The sequence below is a fragment of the Erinaceus europaeus genome, chromosome 4 (assembly GCF_950295315.1).
Source record: "Erinaceus europaeus chromosome 4, mEriEur2.1, whole genome shotgun sequence".
Lineage (NCBI taxonomy): Eukaryota > Metazoa > Chordata > Mammalia > Eulipotyphla > Erinaceidae > Erinaceus > Erinaceus europaeus.
This window is the reverse complement of record NC_080165.1, coordinates 122,983,626-123,004,203: the sequence shown is the minus strand read 5'-3', so window position 1 is coordinate 123,004,203 and position 20,578 is coordinate 122,983,626. Positions and strand designations below refer to the sequence as shown.

At 37.5% G+C, this 20,578-nt stretch overlaps 1 protein-coding gene across 1 annotated transcript in view; it reads left to right on the top strand.

Annotated features, from left to right (window-relative positions):
* The first annotated feature begins 6,911 nt into the window (after positions 1-6,911).
* LAMA2 (laminin subunit alpha 2) overlaps positions 6,912-20,578 on the top strand; it is a 711,163-nt gene continuing 697,496 nt past the window's right edge. The window contains exon 1 of the mRNA XM_060190486.1: positions 6,912-7,122. Within this exon, the coding sequence (XP_060046469.1) occupies positions 7,020-7,122 (103 nt within the window). The 5' untranslated portion in view covers positions 6,912-7,019. The remainder of the gene's footprint in view (positions 7,123-20,578) is intronic.

Below are 20,578 nucleotides of genomic sequence, written 5' to 3'. Positions count from 1 at the left end.
CATTTAAAAATTGAGTAAATGTAACGTTCTAGAGTAAAAAAAAAACTCAAGAATTTGCCTAAATTATATTCATCTTTTCTTCAAAGATGTTTAAATTTTTTTAAGTATGTTAACTTATATTTTTCATATTTTGTTATGTTTGATTTGTTACCTTTTTTAAAATTTTTATTGGGTTTTATGCTGGAGAAGTCATGATGTATTTTTCTATGCAAAAACAAGCATTATGACTTTTCTGACAAACCAATATTATTAATCTCTTTAAAATAACTCTCCTTTTCTATGCAGCACTATAATTATCCACAGAAAGGAACTGCATTTTGACTTGACGCTAAGATCTCACTAAAATCCTAGTTCTATTTCCTTCCTACTTTGAGGCCAAATCCCATAAACTTAATACCAATTTGGGTTCAAAAAATGACACTCAATACACTAATAATGGAGAGGAAATCCAAATTTGTCAGATAAAGAAGGGACTACAAAAGCTGGATAAGGACAAGAGACGGGCTCACTTAATAATGGCCTTTTGGACCATCTATCAAGCACCCCTTCACCCGAGGTTCTAGACAGGGAATCTTTGATTTGCCCATATATCTATCAGCCTAATAGATCTCTCTCCCTACCATCAGTAGTCACGTCCACTGAGAATGTCATCATAAGCTCTTTTGTGGGCTTCCTTAGGACTGTACCCTCACTATGAATGAGCAGTGGTAGAGAGTGCTACACTCTCCAAAAGGAGGCTGAGCCATCCTGGCAGTATAAAATAGAGAATGTGACTAAAAAGAAATATTTTTGAGGAGATGAAAAATTGTTTTTCTGAAGCACAGCCTTGTAAATCAAAGTTACCTCAAAAATAAAAGCAAACACAAAAACCTTTCATTAATTTTTTTTTAAGTCAGTGAAATTCTATAACTAGTTCCTCTTTTTAGAATTGTGTTATATTACCTGGAATCTGAGAAAATGTGAACTTTGGGGTTAGCTATTGGGATAGGCTCGGACATCTTGCTTCCCCAACAAATAGTTGTGTTCCAGTCTCACAAACCATAAATACCATCATATTTGAAAACAGGAATCTTTCTAGATGTGACTAAACAAAGGACTTTAAGGCAAACAAAGGAATGTCTTAGATGTTTTCAGTGATTGACTCAATTTTTCATTTGATGGCAACATAGGAGCACACTTAAAGGAAGAGTAAACCGAGGCAAAACATAGCAATTACACTGAATTGCAGAGATAGAGATCAGAAGAATTTTAACTTTGTGAAACAGAGTACTGGAGCATGATAGACTTTTTTAAATTAATTTTTTAACATTTATTTTTATTTACTTATTATTGGATAGAGAAAGAGAGAAATTGAGAGGGTTAAGGGGAGATAGAGAGAGGGAGAGAAGGGTCAGGTGGTGGCAAACTTGGTTAAATGCACACATTACAGTGCTCAAGGACCTGGGTTTAAGCCCCTGGTCCCCACCTGCAGGAGGAAAGCTTCACAAGTGGTGAAGCAGGGCTGCAGGTAACTCTCTGTCTCTCCCCCTCTCTACCTCCCTCTTCCTTCTCAATTTTTTTCTCTCTATTCAATAATAAATAAATAAATAAATAAATACATTTTTTTAAAAAAAGAGAGGGAGACAGACAGAAAGACACCTATAGCCCTGCTTCACCACTCCTGAAGCTTTCCCCCTGCAGGTGCGGACCAGAGGCTTTGAACCTGGATGCTTGCACACTGTAATGCGTGTGCTTAACCAGGTGCACCACCACCTGGCCCCAAGGATGGTGGATCTGAGGTGGCTCCAGAAACCTGCAGTGAAATCCCTTTGTAACTGACCAGCAAAGCTCCTCATGCAAAAGTCAACACTAAATGAAAGTGAAGAACTACATACAGTTGCACACAGGAAAGGTTGAGAATAGCAGATTGGGAGATGTGTCATTTTCCAATTTGCCAGAGCGAAGAGATATCATTTTACAGTTTTACAGTTCACTCCATGGAGGACTTAAGCTTTAACGAAAGAGCTAGACTGGACATAGAATGAAGGCTACTATAGTCAAACTAGCAAAGCTTTAAGACTAGTCCTGAGAGGATCATAAAAAACAAACAGACAAAAAAAATTTTTAAAATAAATTTTATTATGTTTATTTATTGGAAAGAGACAGTCAGAAATTGAGAAGGAAGGGGGATGAAAGAGAGGAAGAGAAACAGAGACACCTACAGTTCTGCTTCACCACTCACAAAGCTTCCCCCCTGCAGATGGGGATTAGAGGCTCAACCCTGGGTCCTTGTGTATTTTAACATGTGCACTCAACCAGGTGTACCCACCACCCGGCCCCAACATCTAATTTTCCCAAGGAAGATACTAAAGAAAATTTCAAACAGTGAACAACATAAAATTGATAATATTTAACATTGATAAATAATTACTAGTTACATAAAGAGGCAGAAAATCATGAACCAAATCAGAATAAATCAATAGAAATAGAATAAAAATATTAAATATACTTGGTTAGCCATAAGAGATCTGCAAAGCATACACTGTAAACATCTTCAAAAGTTAAACATAAGAAAATTAAGCCATAAAACTGAAGCCAATAAGGTTTGTAGACTAAAAATACACATTTGTATAGACTAGACATTTTATATGACCTACAAATACACAGTTTACTGTCTGAAGCCTAAAACCCAAGATAAAAATAACAGCATACTACTTATCAGAAATTATGCTACCAAGAAAACAATAAAAGGTATTTAAAATTAATAAAATAATAAATAATAAAGGTTGTTATAGCTTACTTGGCTAGTGTGCATGCTTTATCTTATATGTGATTCAGGCCTGAGTTCAGCTCCCATGTGCCAAAGGGAACTTCCATTTTAGATTTTTCTGCCTATCACTGTCTCTGCCTTTAGATCAGAGGAAATTTGTCCTGAGTAGTGAGGCCTCAGGGACAAAAACAACAAAAAGTAAAAACTACTTACGTTTTCTTTTTTTTTTCTAAAGTTTTTATTGACAGAACACTGGTTTATGATTCTGTATAGGTGATCTGTTACCTCTGCTGGGTGAGGCACCACTGGCTCTATAAAAACTTATTATATGCAAGGTTTATATTACTTAATTTTAGAGCTTACTATTAAGCTATAGCACTAAAGACCATAAAATTGGTACATATAAAGAGTTCACACTATTTACTGGTGGTAATTATCAATATAGTTTACAGTTTAAAAATATATCTAACAGGAACATTTAACTGTGTAAATAGTACTTATTGTGTTTGTATGAAAAAATGTAAATCTCTGATATTATTGTATCTTAATTTGGTTAAATAATTTTACATTTTCTCCTGTGTTGGACGACATAAGTAGAGCTGATAACAAAGATCGCAGTCTTATCTCAAGTCTTGAATCAAACTCTATCAGTTGCTACAAAAAATGATAAGAGAATGGGAAAGCTATCAGGAGAGGGGATGGCATATGGAGATTGGGTGGTGGGAATTGTGTGGAGTTGTACCCCTCCTACACTATGGTTTTGTTAATTTATCCTTTCTTAAGTAAAAAATTTTAAAAAATGATGACAAAGTTTCATAGTTCTAATGTTAACAGAACTAGGGAAAATTGATCACATCAAGGTATTCACTTCAGTGGTACTTGGCCAGTAGTTCTTAACCACTCCTATAAGAAACAGTTTCCCCTTTATTTTGTTAAAAAGTAATCCTGAGATAGTTCCACCTAACTTCAATGTAAAAATCTTAAAAACCAACACATCTTTAATACAATACAAAGAGGAAAAAATATCATTTCTAAAAAATAATGTGCATTTCAACATGTTAATGTGTTATTAGTAGGCTAGCAGTCAGATAGGGAAGTTACTGACCTTTCAGTAGAAGTTGAGGGTTAGGAGTTTCCAAGGCCATCTTAGGAAGAACAAGACACTACAAGTAGGCCAGCTAGGTGTGAACTCATCCAAAAACACTCAAGAAAGACCCCAGAACAAAATGTGAGATGGCACATCTCGTGGTTGGGTATGATCTGTGAAGGATAAACTTACAGTCTCACACCTGTCCAACCCAGGAAAGAGCTAAACATAAATAAATACCACCTAACATAGTGAGGGAAAATGAAGCCCATTTGTCAATTAGCATGGATGGAGTAGGCACAGAAAGGACAGAGATGTGGCTGAAGATGACTCCTGCTTCATTATAATATCATTGTAATAAATTAGCATTGCGGTTTTTGACCTCCTTCTCCCTTTGAGTTTTCTGGATGCACTATTGGTAAAAGCACATGCACAGATTATTATTGATTATGTAAACCTCAGCCTGTCAACTAATGTTGTAATTTCAAACTCCTCTCAAGATTTTATTTTAAAACACTCAGTATTGTACTTCAGAGCCCATCTCCTTTTGGAGGAGTGAGTCCTCTCATTCTCTTAGAGTAACTTTGCTTACTATTACTTGTTTCAAACTTCTGTGTGTCCGTCTTTAACTCTGTCAATCATTTCAAGGACTGAAGTAGCTGTGGCTTCCCAAGCCATTCCTCCTGGTAGAAAATACATCTATGTTAGCAGATGAAACAAAATAGAAGCCAGTACCTATTCCCATAGTTCCTATCCAGGTGACAGATGGGGTATTATTATTATTGTCCTGGAGACAATGTTCTGAGCAGAGTTGTTACTAAAGATTTTTTTTTTCCCTGAACTGGGAGACAAATATTGGCTAAACTCAAAAACACAAAGTGATTTTTTTCATTTACATTAGAGATGAATCATGACAAATAAAAACATGCCTATTTATTTTTTTAGTATATTTTCTGTTTAATTTTAATGAGATAGGAAGATACTCAAAAAGAGAGACAGAGAAAGAGAGAGATATCAGAGCACTGTTTGCTTAGCTCTGGCTTAATGTGTGGGAAACTGAAACCTAGACTTTGGAGCATCAGTCATGCAAGTCTTTTTTTGCATAACCACTCTGCCATTTCCCCTGTCCTATTATTTATTTTTGCTACTGATTTAATAATGGTCTATAAGATTATACAATTACTGAGATATAGTTCCACAGCATCCACAATCAAAGGTGTATCCCCACCCTAATCCCCACCCAGACTCATCCCCAATAATAACCATCATAATTATCACGAGGTCTTAGAGAAAATTTGGTTCACTTTTTTTTCTCCCTCTACTTCACATTTCAATTTTTTTGTGTGTATATGAGTGAAACCATCCAATATTTGTCTCTCAGAGAAATACAGGTCATTTTATAACAAACTATAGCAATAATATTCAGTAGTTCTTGAATTCAAAGAACAAAACTGCTTGACTTCTATTTCTTTCCCCATTTTTTTTTAAAGTTTAAATGCAGAGCCAAGGGGTGGGAGGTAGCATAATTGTGATGCAAAAGTCTTTCATGCCTGGGGCTCCAAGGCCATGGGTGTTCAATCTATGCACCATAAACTAGAGCTGAACAGTACTCCAGTGAAAAGGGGGAGGGGGAGGAGAAAAGAGAGGAAATAACAAAGAAGGAAAAATAAACAACAAAGGATTAATTCAAGGCTTCTGGCACACAGGATGTCAAGGAATTGTCTCATGAAATCTTTCCCTTCCTTTCTCTCTCATTTCTTCCTTTCTTTCTTTCTTTCTTTCTTTCTTTCTTTCTTTCTTTCTTTCTTTCTTTCTTTCTTTCATCCTTTCTGGCCTCCAGGGCTATTGATGGGGCTTGGTGGCTGCACCACAAATCCATTGCTCCTGGAGGCTATTTTCCTCCCTTTTGTTGCCCTTGTTGTTTAATGTTGTTGTGGTTATTATTATTGTTGTTATTGATGTCATTGTTATTGGATAGAACAGAGAAATGGAGAGAGAAGGGGAAGACAGAGAGGAGAATAGACACCTGCAGACCTGCTTCATCACATGTGAAGCGGACCCCCCCCCTTGCACTACCACCAGACTTTCTTTCCTTCTTTCTTTCTCATTCCCTCCCTTCCTTCCTTCCTTCCTTCCTTCCTTCCTTCCTTCCTTCCTTCCTTCCTTCCTTCCTTCCTTCCTTCCTTCCTTTCCACCATCCATGGAACTTCTCTGGTGCCTTCCATGATGCTCCTAGTGCAATACTGTACTAACTTGAATGTCCAGTAGTCATTTCCACTAAGACCATCAAAACAAACAAAACAACACAAAGCTAGTAAGAAGTTGTCATCTGGACCTAGGGTGGCAGAAAAAAAATTGCAGAAATAAAAGGAAGATAATTGACGAAATCTCAAGTCCTTAAGGAAACAATTTTAAATGGCTTTTATCCTCTTTAAATAAAGGTCTTGTGCTGGAACTGAACGCTTTAATTGCAACCTTTATATTGGTCATAAATATTGCAGTGGAGCAACGGGGTTTATTTGATTTTGTATTTCCTTTGTTACTCTCTTAGCAGTCTATCAAGCAGTAAATCCTATAGCCTAATTTGCAGTGTGTGTGGGGGGGTGGTGGTGGTAAATTTCTATACACACAAACACAGTCACCTCTTCCACCTCTTCGTATCTTAGCAACCTTCCTAGATTTTGGACAATAAGGATCACCTGGATTCACTGCCTCACTGCCTGCATAGTTTTGGTAGGAAGTACATCTATGCAACTTTGCTCACAAATTTTAGTTGTGGAGATTTCTCATAAATAATTCTTTCCACTTGTGGTGATTTTACAGTTCACCAAGTGCCTTCAGATCAATTACTGCTTTTAATCTAAAAGTTCAGTTAACATATCAAACTAAGGAATGATATGGTTTTAATGGAAAGGATCCTTACAAGAAAGGCTTTTTTTCTTTCACCAAGGACCCTTTAAGGGATGGTGTCTAAATGTGGGGCTCCAGGCTGGGAAGGGGGCGGGCGGGGGAGTGTCCTCTTTCTCCCCCCACCCTCCAAGCAGTTTTGCCAAAGCTTGTGCGGACTGTCTCCTCCTCTTCCCTAACAGCTGCTGCTCACTCAGCTCATAAGCCAGGGTCAGTGACCAGGGCAGCAGCAACTTCTCCCGCTCCTGGGAAGTGGATCCGCTCGGGGCCACCGCAATGCCGGGAGCAGCCTGGGTCCTCCTGGTCCTGCTGCTGAGTGGAGGCCTCGCGGGCGGCCAGGCACAGCAGCAGCGACAGCCACAGGCGCATCAGCAAAGAGGTACAGTCGAGGCACAAGCTCTATATTACATCTAGTGGGAGTTTGGTAGCTTGGGATCTCTTTTGGGCTTTGCCCTTGGGATATATTTTTTGGGGGAGTTGGGAGGGGCAGAGACTAAGTTTGATGCAGGTTCATTTCAGTTTACAGAGTGGTGTGTGTGTGTGTGGGGGGGGGGGCATTAGTTAACCCCCATCCCAGTTTTTTTTTTTCCTTCTTCCAAAAAGATCGTAGAACACTCTGTATTGTTCATTAGTTTCTGAGAAAAGTTGCTGCCTGTGTAAATCCTGCATATTGATTTCCAAAATCTTTCCAAGCGGTAAACGTTTAGCCTGTTTGGGTGGGCCAAAAAAAAAAAAAAAAAGTTTCTTCACATTAGATTCTACTCTGCAGGAGTGGAATCTAATTTCCCAAACTGTGGTTCCTCTTCAAACTTTCTGGAGGGAAGCTGACACTGTTTTAGTATTTTAGGCAATGTTTTCTAACTATTTGAATTAGATTTGTTAAGTTTGTGAATTTTTTTTCCATTTTCGCCTTCAATTTTTAAAAATGTTCTATTGAGGCATTTTATTTCGTAGTGGAATATCTACTACTACTTAGAAAATACTTCTATGACATCTGTAGTTTAAGGCTGCAGTGGCAAATATACACTTCAGGGGATGCTGAAAAGTTGCATATGATGTACTCAAATTATTCTCTTCATAATGCCTTAATGTTTATATGCATATCACTTCTCTTTGAAAAGTCATTTTATGATTATGATTTTTAAACGAAGCACATGTGAAACGTTTTAAAACAGAATTTGTAGTGGGTTATTCCACAGTTTTTGTAAATTAGAAAACAATCAAAGTAAAAAATGTTTAAGAAATATTTAAGGTTTAGTCTCAGATGTCATAATATTTATCTAAGCAGTACAAAATCTGGGGATTTTCAGCTTTTGAAAACTTTTGATGAAGCAGAATCTGCAAAGTTCTGAAATATTCATCTCCCTTTTTTGTTAACTGTACAAATCTGTCTAGTAGTTTTGATAGTTTTTGTCCTTATAATCTAACATTTCAAACCATAGTATTTAATTTTAAAAGGAGTAAAAACAAACAAACACACAAAAAAACCTCTAATCTCCCTGCTATAATAGTAACTCCTTGATTAAAATTCCAGGAGTAAAAATGGCCTCAAGTTCACTACATAACTTTTTTTTTTCTTTTCTATTTTTTCTTTTCACTTTCTGAAAGGTAAAATGGGGTCAGTGTGGCTTAATTAATAGAATTTATGAGACTGCGATCTGGGGACTATCTCTGGCTGCTGATTTTTGAAAATACTACTTTTAAATATTAACCTGGGTCAGGTAGTTAACATGATATGTTTTAAAAATACTTTATTACTGTTAAACAACTGAGAGTGAAGAGTCTAGCAACATAAAACTTCTAAATTCACTTGGAGGGGGAACAGAAGCAGAAGATCAAGCTTAAAGTATATGGGTTGCTGAAAATTTTTTTTTATTATGCCCCCCCCCTCTTTAATAAGCTTTTCTCTTGCCCCACCCATCCTATTCCTTCTCTCCATCCACCCCCCCTCCCATCCACCTGCTTTTGTTCTTGTCATAAAATTAACTCAGATTTCTTTGATTTGTGTTGTATCACAAGGTAAAGTGAATACCGAAGATAGAATTCTCCCCGCCTGTCAATAACTTGGATATTATATATAATAACAAATTCTATGTAAAATAGGTATAAATAGAATCCACTTTAGGTTGTCATAAATTTCTTGCAATATATTTGGAGAGTGACTCAAGAACAAATGGTTGAAATATATTGATATTGAAAATAAATATAAAATGCATTTATAGTACCTTACATTTGTATAGTAGTTTATTAACTTAAAATGTCTTTTATTTGTGAGGTTATTTAGCTTTCATTTATCTTGAGTTTTAGTAAGCTGACTTTTTACTATTATCATTATTATTTTGTTGCCATGGATGTTGCTTATAAAGCATACCCCCTGCAGATGGTGGAAAGTCTGGCTTGTGTAACTGTTTTCTCCACTGGACATGGATGTTGACAGGTTGATCCCTACCACTGCCACCAGCCTATTTCCCCTAGTGGGGCAGGGCTCTGGAAAGGTGAGACTTGGGGACACATTGGTGAGGTCATCTGCCCAGGGCGTTCAGGATGCAATTATAGTAGTGTCTGCAACTTGGTGACGGCAGGGAGTAACCTATGAAGCAGGACAACTTGTTTAATAAATAGGAACCCAAAGATAGGAATAGAGCAGATGAAACTAGGCATCTTTGGGTGGGAAAAAGCTAGGAAGTCTGCATTTGGTATAGCCCAAGGGGCCTATGACTTTAGTTATTTTTGCTTGAGCTTGATAGCTAACATGCAGGTGGACTAAAAATTGTCTTGGAAGATGGTGTCAGAGCTGAGAATAGGACTAGAAGCTGGATTAGGACAGAGAGTAACTCCCAAACATGAGGAAAGTATATAAATACCATTAACTGTTTATCCCATCTAGGACTAGGGCCCGTATCTGTTCATATTTAGCACAGGAGCCTGTGTAACTGCTGAGTCCCTGTCAGTCTGAGTTCACAGCTGGGAACGTTCTAGGCTGCACTAATTTCAGGACCAGTCTTCCTTGAGTGGCAGAGTAGGATGGAGAGTTGGGCAGGCCGTACCATTGCTGCTCTATAGTGAGGGTGAGGTCCTGGAAAGGTCCACAAGAGGGCATATGATGATGTTGCTGATGGAAGAGACTTTTGAATTGTTTTTTTTTTAAAAGTCAAGAAAATATTAAGAACATATAAATATTTTTAAAGGTGTATCCTGGAATTTGAAATTAAAACATGCTTGAGATGACCCTAGCTCATTTATGGCAAGACTATTTTAAACCTTAATGTAGAATTTCCATAATGCCATCAATTGCAAAACTATAAAATATTCTATATTATAGAATATTACAAAGCTTTATAAGTTTATAAAATTTAGTAAGGGCATTTCAGAGGATTTATTGTGGCTATAAACCTGGATTTTTTTTGGGGGGGTTAATTATCTTTTGTTACATAATGTGATTTTAAAAAATATTTGTGCTGCACACTGCCCTAACATTTAGTAATAAAATTCACTTATAATAGATAAAAATAGATGACTGAGAATAATAACATATTCAATGTGTGGTCGAATTTTTATGACATAAATTTTGTATATATTTCTATCTCTCTTGTTCAGTATATACAAATTAGTAATCTATATATTCCTAAAAATTTCTCATTGTATCCAAACTACATAACTAAAGAGCCATCCAGGGTTCCTGGGAATTATAAAATATGCAGTTGTTCTGCCAATTTTTCCTTAATTCACTTCAGTTACTCTAGCTCATGAAATATTATCTATATTATAATAGGCAGTTTCCTCCTTCTTTAGATGTAATTATTTTAAAAATTAAATAGTTTTTTTCAAAAATACTACTGAATTATGACTTCTATCAGAAAGACAGGAGATTAATTTTATAGGAGGGATTTAGTTAACTTGGCAGAAAAAATCTGAAGCAGTACTTTTTAAAAGATGTCTAATAAGCCAGTGGATATATATATTTTAAGATTTTATTTATCCACAAATGAAGGAAAAAGAGAGGAGGAAGATGAGAATGAGGAGGGAAAAAGAGAGCCAGTTCTTAGCTTTGGTCATGTGCTGTCAGGGATTGAACTCAGGACATCATGGTTGACAGCCCAGTGCTTTATCCATTGAATCACCTCTGAAATAGTATCAGTTTGCAACCTGGCCTCCATTGCAAGGAGAAATGTGTGGAGACAGACCACTTCAGATTAGAAAATAACAATTTTAATACAGAAGGGAATATATGTACAAAACTTGTGTTGAATAACTACAAAATACCCAGAATCTTAAAAATATACATAGAAACGGTAACTGGATTCAAGTTATAAAAGGCTTAGTAGCATGGAAATATTAGGCAGAATGTCCATTTCAAGGACAAGAAAGGGGAGTCAGGAACTTTTAAGTGATTGGTTCCAGCTCTTGGGTCAGCTGACGGTCATGTCCTTTCCATGACCTTCTCCAACAAATAGTGTGACTTTTGACTCTTACACCATTCAAATCTTGAACTAGATACAACTCAGGAAAGTAAGTTATTTGGTAGATTTCACATCTCAGTATTTTCTCCATTCCCATTTATCTAAAGCAGGCTGCTATTTTTCTATTTGGACATTTAATAAATACTTATTCATTGACAGTGACTAACGTGCTAGTCATTTCAAGGAGAACTTTTGAGACTGAATCATTTTTTTTTTAGTTAAATAGATTTAATAATGGACTACAAAGAATTAATTTCAAGTTTATATAAGGCCTCACATCTTTCATAATCTTTGTGAGTGTGAATACAATTCTAGAACACAGTGAAGAGTAGGAATTAAGACCTGGTGGGATCTAGAATAAAGTATCTGGTTGTCTAAGTCATAGGGTTCAAAAGGATGCTGCAAGTAACTGTAAGTAGTCAGCAGGATTCTACTACCTACGTGAGTGAATCATGACTGCAAGTGTTTTCCAAGTAGAGAATATAAATTAGTCCAAGAGCCGTGGAGAGCAGTCTGGAGAAATCTCGGAAAGCTATAAATTGGGGACCAGGTAGTGGTGCACCCAGTTAAGCATTTATACTAAGTGCAAGGACCTGCACAAGGATCTGGGTTCAAGCCCCTGACTCCCTAACTACAAGGGAGAAGCTTCACAAGGGGTGAAGCAGGTCTACAGGTGTCTTTCTCTCTCCCTCTGTCTCTCCCTCCTCTCTCAATTGCTCTCTGCCCTATACAATAACATGCAAAATTTTTCCACCAGGAGCAGAGGATTTTCATAGTGCTGGAACCGAGACACAGTGATAACCTTAGAGTCAAAAAGAAAAAAAAAAAGAAAGAAAGAAAGAAAAAGAGAGAAAGAAAGCTAAAATTTGACCTATCCTATCACCCTGCATTTCCTTTCCTGAGGATATATTATAAGGAAGATGCTCCTAGCAGCACAATTTGTAATAGCCAGAAGCTGAAAGCAATGCAGGTGTCCAACAGCAAGTGGGTGACTGAGGAAGTTCTGAGATATATATGTATATATTTAAATAATACATATATATATATATATATATATGTTTACACAATAGAATACTATTCAGCTGTTTAAAATGATGGATTCACTTTCTTCACCTCATCGTGGTTGGAGCTTGAAAGAATCATGTGTGTGTTCTTACTGAGTAAGCTATTTCCTGACCCAGAATAAATTTTATCTAATGTACTCATAAAGAAAAAATAAGGTAGTCACAATATTACCTGGGCATATCTGTGTCTTGGAATTCTCTTTTTATTATTGAATTCAATATTAGTGATAAAGCTGAGATTCTCTTGTAAGAGAAATGACACAGTGATGTATTGGTCTGATAACTTTTTTTTTTGTAAAATGAACTTTGAAATATTACCTATTTTCATTCTTTGCTCTGCTTTGATTTTTTTTTCTTTTTGCCTCCAGGGTTATTGCTGGGCCTCAGTGCCTGCAACACAAAATCACTGCTCCTGGAGGCTATATTTTCCCTTTTGTTGCGTAGTTTTATCATTGTTGTGGTTATTATTAATGTTGTTATTGGTGTCGTTGTTGTTGGATAGGACAGAGAGAAGTGGAGAGAGGACGGAAAGACAGAGGGGGAGAAAATGATAGACACTTGCAGACCTTGCTTCACCACCTGTGAAGCAACTTCCTTGCGCGTGGGGAGCCTGGGGCTCCAATCAGCTTCCTTGCTCTGGTCCTTGTGCTTTGAGCCATGTGTGCTTAACTGGCTGAACTATTGCCAGATGCCCTCTGCTTCAATTTTCATATGTTTAAGTATTGCTGTAAATCTTGAAGTAACTTCTGGAGTAAAGAAATGTAATTGTGGCCTGACTAAATTATACCACTTACAACAAAAAGTTAGTTGAAGAAAATTCCATAGCTTCTTTCTCTCTTTCTTTCTTTCTTTCTTTCTTTCTTTCTTTCTTTCTTTCTTTCTTTTTTCTTCCTTTTTTCTCTCATCCTTCTCTCTCTTCCTCACTCTTTTTTTTTAAATTTTTTATTTAAGAAAGGATTAGTGAACAAAAGCATAAGGTAGGAGGGGTACAACTCCACACAATTCCCAACACCCAATCCCCATAACCCACCCCCTCCCTTGGTAGCTTTCCCATTCTCTATCCCTCTGGGAGCATGGACCCAGGGTCATTGAGGGTTGCAGAAGGTAGAAGGTCTGGCTTCTGTAATTGCTTCCACGCTGAACATGGGCGTTGACTGGTCTGTCCATACTCCCAGTCTGCCTCTCTCTTTCCCTAGTAGGGTGTGTCTCTGGGGAAGCTGAGCTCCAGGACACATTGGTGGGGTCTTCAATCCAGGGAAGCCTAGCCAGCATCCTGGTGGCATCTGGAACCTGGTGATTGAAAAGAGAGTTAACATATGAAGCCAAACAATTTGTTGAGCAATCATGGATCCCAAGCTTGGAATAGTGGAGAGGAAGTGTTAGGGAGGTACTCACTGCAAACTCTAGTGTAATCCTGCTTTCAGGTATATATTTTGCAGTAGTTTATGGATACGTGTGCACATAAGCTCTCTCTCACAGAAACTGGTGTATATCTAGGTTATGGGACTTTGTTAGAAAGTGAACTACCTGAGATGAAATTAGAGTGTACTATTAAAGGAAAGGTCTCACCCGAGTAATGAAGCTGAAGGGTTGTCATTCCACACGTGAAGTCTCTGGATACAGTCTGAGGTGAAGCATGTTGAGGTAGCAATCGTTGCTTTGGTTAGGTTGTGATCGGCGGATGCAATGTTATTTGGTTTGGATTGGGAGATGCATACGGGAAAGTGGGCCCTATCCAAGGGTTCCAGGACTGGGGGAAGTAGGGCCTCTATAGTGAAGATGTGAGGTTCCTGCTGTCTTAGGGTTCAAAAAGACAATCAATAGTTAATATTATCATCACATTATTTGTTAATTGGGTTAACTTTGAAAAGTCCCTTTGTTATGGTTTGCTGGACAGTACCCAGTATCTTGTATATAGCTGTGCTATTGGATGCTTCTAATCTACTTGGTCTAGGCTTTTGAGAGAGTCCGCATATCAAATACATAGCCTATATATTAAAAAGATTCAGTTTGTGTTTTGAGAAACTTTGAGACATACAATTGATTTCCCCCTCTCATATTAATTAACTACTGATTTATATGTCTACATTTTGCTAGGAGTGTACATAAACACCATTCCCACCACCAAAAGACTGTGACCCATCCCTCCCACCCACTCCCACCCCCCACTGGCCCAGGAAGCTGCATGTCTACCCCTCACCACTGGGTTTTTACTTTGGTGCCCTACTTACAATTTGATCAGGTCCTGCTTTTAGTTTCCCTTTCAGATCTTCTTAGTCAGCTTCTGTTGATGAGTGGGATCATCCCATACTCATCTTTATCTTTCTGACTTAGTTCACTTAACATAATTCCTTCTAGCTCTGTCCAAGATGGGTCAGAGAAGGTGGGTTCATTGTTCTTGATAGCTGCATAGTATTCCATTGTGTATATATACCACAGCTTTCTCAGCCACTCATCTGGTGTTGGGCACCTGGGTTGCTTCCAGATTTTAGCTATTATGAATTGTGCTTCTATGAACATAGGAGTACACACCTCTTTTTGGTTGGGTGTTATGGAGTCCTTGGGGTATAACCCCAGGAGAGGAATTACTGGGTCATATGGAAGGTCCATGTCTAGCCTTCTGAGAGTTTTCCAGACTGCTCTCCACAGAGGCTGTACCAATTTACATTCCCACCAGCAATGTAAAAGGGTTCCTCTGTCCCCACATCCTCTCCAGCATTTGTTGCTGCTGTCCTTTTTGATGTATGCCATTCTTACAGCAGTGAGGTGGTATCTTAGTGTTGTCTTAATTAGCATTTCTCTGACAATCAGTGACCTAGAGCAGTTTTGCATATGTTTGTTAGCCTTTTGGATCTCCTCTGTGGTGAATGTTTTGTTCATTTCCTCTGCCCATTTTTGGATGGGGTCATTTGCTTTTTTGCGGCTAAGTTTGCTGAGCTCTTTATATATTTTGGTGATTAGTTTCTTGTCTGATGTCTGGCATGTGAAGATCTTCTCCCATTCTGTGAGGGGTCTCTCTGTTTGTTTAATAGTTTCTTTGGATGTGCAGAAGCTTTTCAATTTGATGTAGTCCCATTGGTTTGTTTCTTCTTTGGTCTTCCTTGCAATTGGGTTTGATTCATCAAAAATGTCCTTGAGGTATAGGTGGGAAAGTGTTTTACCAATGTTTCTTCTATATTCTCTTGCTTTTAATATACTACTGGAAAAAAAATAATAAATAGAAACACACAGTTTTAAAACTGATGATTTAACAAATGAACTTTCAGGAATGAAAATGTGTAAGAAAAAAATTTACTTAAGTCTTCTTAAAATTCACAAGAATTACTATCTAAGACAGTTTTGAGGCATACTCTAAATGTACCTAATGAAGTAAAGGTAGATAATTACTTATTAAAGATGTATAAGTAAGAAAACAGTGTTTAAGGGGCTAGTTGGTGGTAAACCATATTGAATTCACACTGGTATGCGCAAGCACCTGGGTTCAAACTCCTGATCCCCATCTGTAGGGAGGAGCTTCACAAGTGGTGAAGCAGGGATGCAAGTGTATCTCTTTTTTTCTCACCCTGTATGTTCCATTCCTTTCTCAATTTGTCTCTGTTTTGTCAAGTAAAATGTGGGAGGCGTGGAAGTAAAAGGCAGTCAGAAGTTGCGGGATTTGTGTTACAGGCTCTGAGCCTCCATGATTTTACCTTGAGGAAAAACAAACAAAAAAACAACCAAACAAACAACAACAAAGACTTTGTTCCAGTGGTGGGGTTGAGGGAGTAGGTAGCATAATGATTATGTAAAGAGACTCTCATGCCTGAAGCTCCAAAGTGGGGGGGGGAGAGCAAGGATACTATAAACAAACAAACAAAAATACTTCGTTCCCAGTCATATTGCATATGGGTTTTACTTTGGGGTTTTTATGTGATGCTATTTACTTTATTTGGATGTGTAACTTAAAAAAAAAAAAAAAGAAAAATCAGGGGACCAGGCAGTTGCACAGTGGGTTAAGCACACATGGCGCAAAATGCAAAGACCAGCATGAGGCTCCCCTGCTCCCCACCTGTAGGGGGTCGCTTTACAGGTGGTGAAGCAGGTCTGCAGGTGTCTTTCTCTCTCCCTCTCTGTCCTCCCTTCCTCTCTCGATTTCTCTCTGTCCTATTCAACAACAACAAAAATGGCAATATTCAATTCAATAAGGGTAACAACAACAAGGGCAATAAAATGGGGAAAATGGCCTCCAGGAGTATTGGATTATAGTGCAGGCACCGAGTCCCAGCAATAATCCTGGAGGCAAAAAAAAAAATCATAGAAGATTTTTAGGTTACTACTAGTAACACCAACATTATGTGACAGACAGACATAGTTTAGTTCAAATATTGAGTTTATATGCAGATTCTGAATGATGAACTGAAGGAAATACTTAAACACCTGACACTTAGGCATTTTGTGTAATTCTGGCTTACTATTTCACTCCAGGATGGTCCTCTCCATTCACTACCTGATCACTGAGCTTTGCCTCTACTCAAGGAAATTTCTTAAACTGCATTTTGAGTGCCAGCTGCTTTAGATTGGTTTAATAATATACAGCACATTGTGAACATTAGCACATTTATTTATTAACAGAGCTAGCTGTTCAGGAGGTCAATATAATTATCCTCATTTTGTAGAATGAAAATAGATGCCTATCAGCTTGTTAAGCATAAGCACATATTTTAATGCTTATTTTACATCTAGAATAGAAGTATATTACTGCACCTGACTTTTATACCTTAAATTGTCACTTCTTTTATAATTTTAGATTATTATTTTTTATTAGATACCATGAAAAAGATTTTATCTCTATATCTGTGATATGTTCATAGTCTAATTTGAACTGGAAGATTTGGCAAAATAAAAAATAAAATCTGTAGTCTTTGTGGTTCTTTTTCACTTCAGTATAGCATACACATACATTAAAACTGCACAGAAGCACACAGAGAAATATATATCAGCTAACTCTATATTTAAATTAAAAAGTGTTCAACACTATTTAGACTTAAAATGTTGACACCTTCATAAGAAGATTTGAAGTTCAAGTTCAGGTGAGATCAAAAGTTTTACAAACCTAAATTGTCAGAGGTTGTTGTGTATGCTTATGCATGACTCTAAAAGATCTGTATGCATGCAGACATGTATGTATGTATGTGTGTGTGTGTAAATATATGTATGCAGCATTTATCAATTTCTGTGATTTTTTTGCCACTATGGTTATTATTGAGATTCTTTGACTGCACAGTTTCTCTGCTCTCAATGTACTTTCTTTTTGTCCCTTTTTGATGGCTAGTGACTTGAACTGTTTCCTACTACATAGTAAAGTGTGCATTATTTGATGTGTTTTCATAAATGATTATATTTCAGTTTTAGAGAAGCAATGTATAATGAGGAAATAGAAAAACTGAGTTAGCATGGGAGCTGTGATGAGTGATCATAGAGCCATAGGATAATGTGTCAAAAGGAGCATTCTATTTTTCTGTCTAGTAGCTGTACTGTTAGAACTCTAACATGAAATTCCTTTTAAGTTGCTCTGATGTGTGGGATCCTATTCTTAAGGGGGGGATAAGGTTAGTAGAGTTTACCACAGACAGCATATATATTTTTAAAGCCTCTATGGCTTCCACAATTTTCTGGCTTATTGCCTGCTGTGACTTTTTCAACTGGATGAGGTTGAATGTATCAAAGAGAACATGAAGTGATACAATTGTCATTTCACATAGCTAATTTTTCTCATTGGATTGTTGTGAGGAGTATAAAACAATGAATATAAAACAAGGAACCTTAGGGCCTCAATAAATGTGAATTTTCAAAATGCCTCAAGAAAAAAATCTATCTAAACAGTATCTTCATGCCAAGAAAATATCTGGCTTAAAACAACACCATTTCCTTAATACCATGGTGTAATTCACTGACACCTTTTAGGAATTAGTGGATTTACTTAAAAAATGTGTATTTGGATTTCACTGGAAACTGTGTTGTAGTGTTTTGTATTGTGGACCTCATAGCTTAGCCTACAAAAAATACTTATTCAAATATACCTCTTTGCGAGGTGAAATACAATTGCTGGTTTCATGCATATAGAGGACTACAGAGGACTAAAGCAAAAGAACTTGTAAAGACAAGTAACGAAACTATTTCTTTTTGCCTCCAGGGTTATTGCTGGGGTTTGGTGCCCGCACCACAAATCCACTGCTCCTGGAGGCATCCCCCCCTTTTGCTGCCCATGTTGTTTATGGTTGTTGTGGTTATTATTTTTGTTATTGATGTCATTGTTGTTGGATAGGATAGACAGAAATGGAGAGAGGAGGGAAAGACAGAGAGGAAGAGAGAAAGACACCTGTAGACCTGCTTCACCATTTGTGAAGTGACCCCCCTGCAGGTGGGGAGGCGGGGGCTGGAACTGGGATCCTTACACTGGTCCTTTGCTCTTTGCTCCATGTGTGCTGAACCCGCCTTGCTACCCCCACTAAACTGTTTCTTACAAGACTTGTGAGAACTTGGTGATTATTAGAGGGCCTGGTTAGATTTTGGTGGAGGGTGTGGTGACATACCATATATGGGTATGAAACTATATCCCTGAAATCTTATAATTTTGTAAACTAAAGGGTTAGATCACTATATATATATATATCTGTATATTCATGTAAATCTCTCTGTTTGGAGAAGATGATCTTAAGTAATGGGGAAAAAAACATGGGTTTGGGAGATGGTAATAATTGGATTCATGACTGTGTTCTGCAAAAACAAGGGTCAATAGAGTTTATATTTTTTACTAGGAAAATAGAATGAAAGCAGTTGATAGAAAAGTACTTGGTGGAACTGGTAACATAGCTCAACCAGGAGGGTGCCTACTTTGTCATATTTTTAAATATTTATTTATTCTCTTTTGTTGCCCTTGTTGTTTTATTGTTGTATTTATTGATGTCATCATTGTTGGACAGGACAGAGAGAAATGGAGAGAGGAGGAGAAGGCAGAGAGGAGAGAAAGATAGACACCTGCAGACCTGCTTCACTGCCTGTGAATCAACCCCTCTGTAGGTGGGGAGCCCGGAGCTCCAGTCAGGATCCTTTCACCCAGTCTTTGTGCTTTGCGCCACGTTCACTTAACCCGCTGTGCTAGCAGCCCACTCCCATCACATGTTTGACCTAGATACGATCCTCTTTCCCACCACGCTGGAAAAATGTAAGCCCTATCCCATCATTTTCTCTCTCTGTCTCATTGTCTTTCTGTCATAGTTTTTTCTTTTCTTTTTTTTTTTTTTTAAAGATTTTATTTATTAATGAGAAAGACAGGAGGAGAGAGAGAGAAAAAAAAACAGACATCACTCTGGTATATGTGCCGCTAGGTATTGAATTCAGGACCTCCTGCTTGGGAGTACAATGCTTTATCCACTGCACCACCTCCAGGGCCACATTGTTTCTTTTTCTGTCTGAAAAATTCAGCCCAAAGTGATGAAGGTCTAGCAGTGATTAAAAAAATAATAATAATAGAAAAATAAAGAAAAGAAAAAAGAAAACATGTGCCAGCTAATTAGCAAATATCTCTCCTATATTCTGTGACTATTAAGCTCAAACATGAAATTTTGGTATGTGTTAATTCTGATTAGGAAAGCAAAACATTCTAAAAGTTTACAGAAAACCCTAAGATTATATATGGCAAACTGTGTCATTGCTGAGAAATTGAAGAGGACTATCAAGGTCACACAACAAAGATAGGAAAAAGCGCAAGTTCCTATAATTAGCTAGTAGTTATGTCAGTAGCACAATGTGAGAAGTGATTTAAACAGGCAAGAGGATGACAATTTTAGCAATACTTTGTGACTAGCTATACTTAAAATGTGATATAATAAATGTTATTTTCTTGAAATCTTTAATTTTTGTGTGAGGTGAATAGAATCAATAATGGGTTATTTTCCATAGAATTCTTTTAAAATATCTATTATCTTAGAAGATATGTATTCAGCATTATATTGTTTCATAAAGATTAGTTATTTTAATCTATGAAGTCTATGTCCACCTTTTGAATTAAGGGAGCTGGTAAGGTAGCATTTCAGTATGGTGAGAATTATTTTCAAGTTGGTATGGAAAGGCTAATGGGAGGAGGGAACCAGCGGTGGCACACCTGGTTCAGCATACACATTGTGGTGCACAAGGACCTGGGTTCAAACCCCTGGTCCCCACCTGCAGGAAGAAAGCTTCATGAGTGGTAAAGCAGGGCTGTAGGTGTCTCTTTTTTTGCCCTTCCTCTCTACCTCCCCCAACCCTCTCAATTTCTCTGTCTCTATCCAAA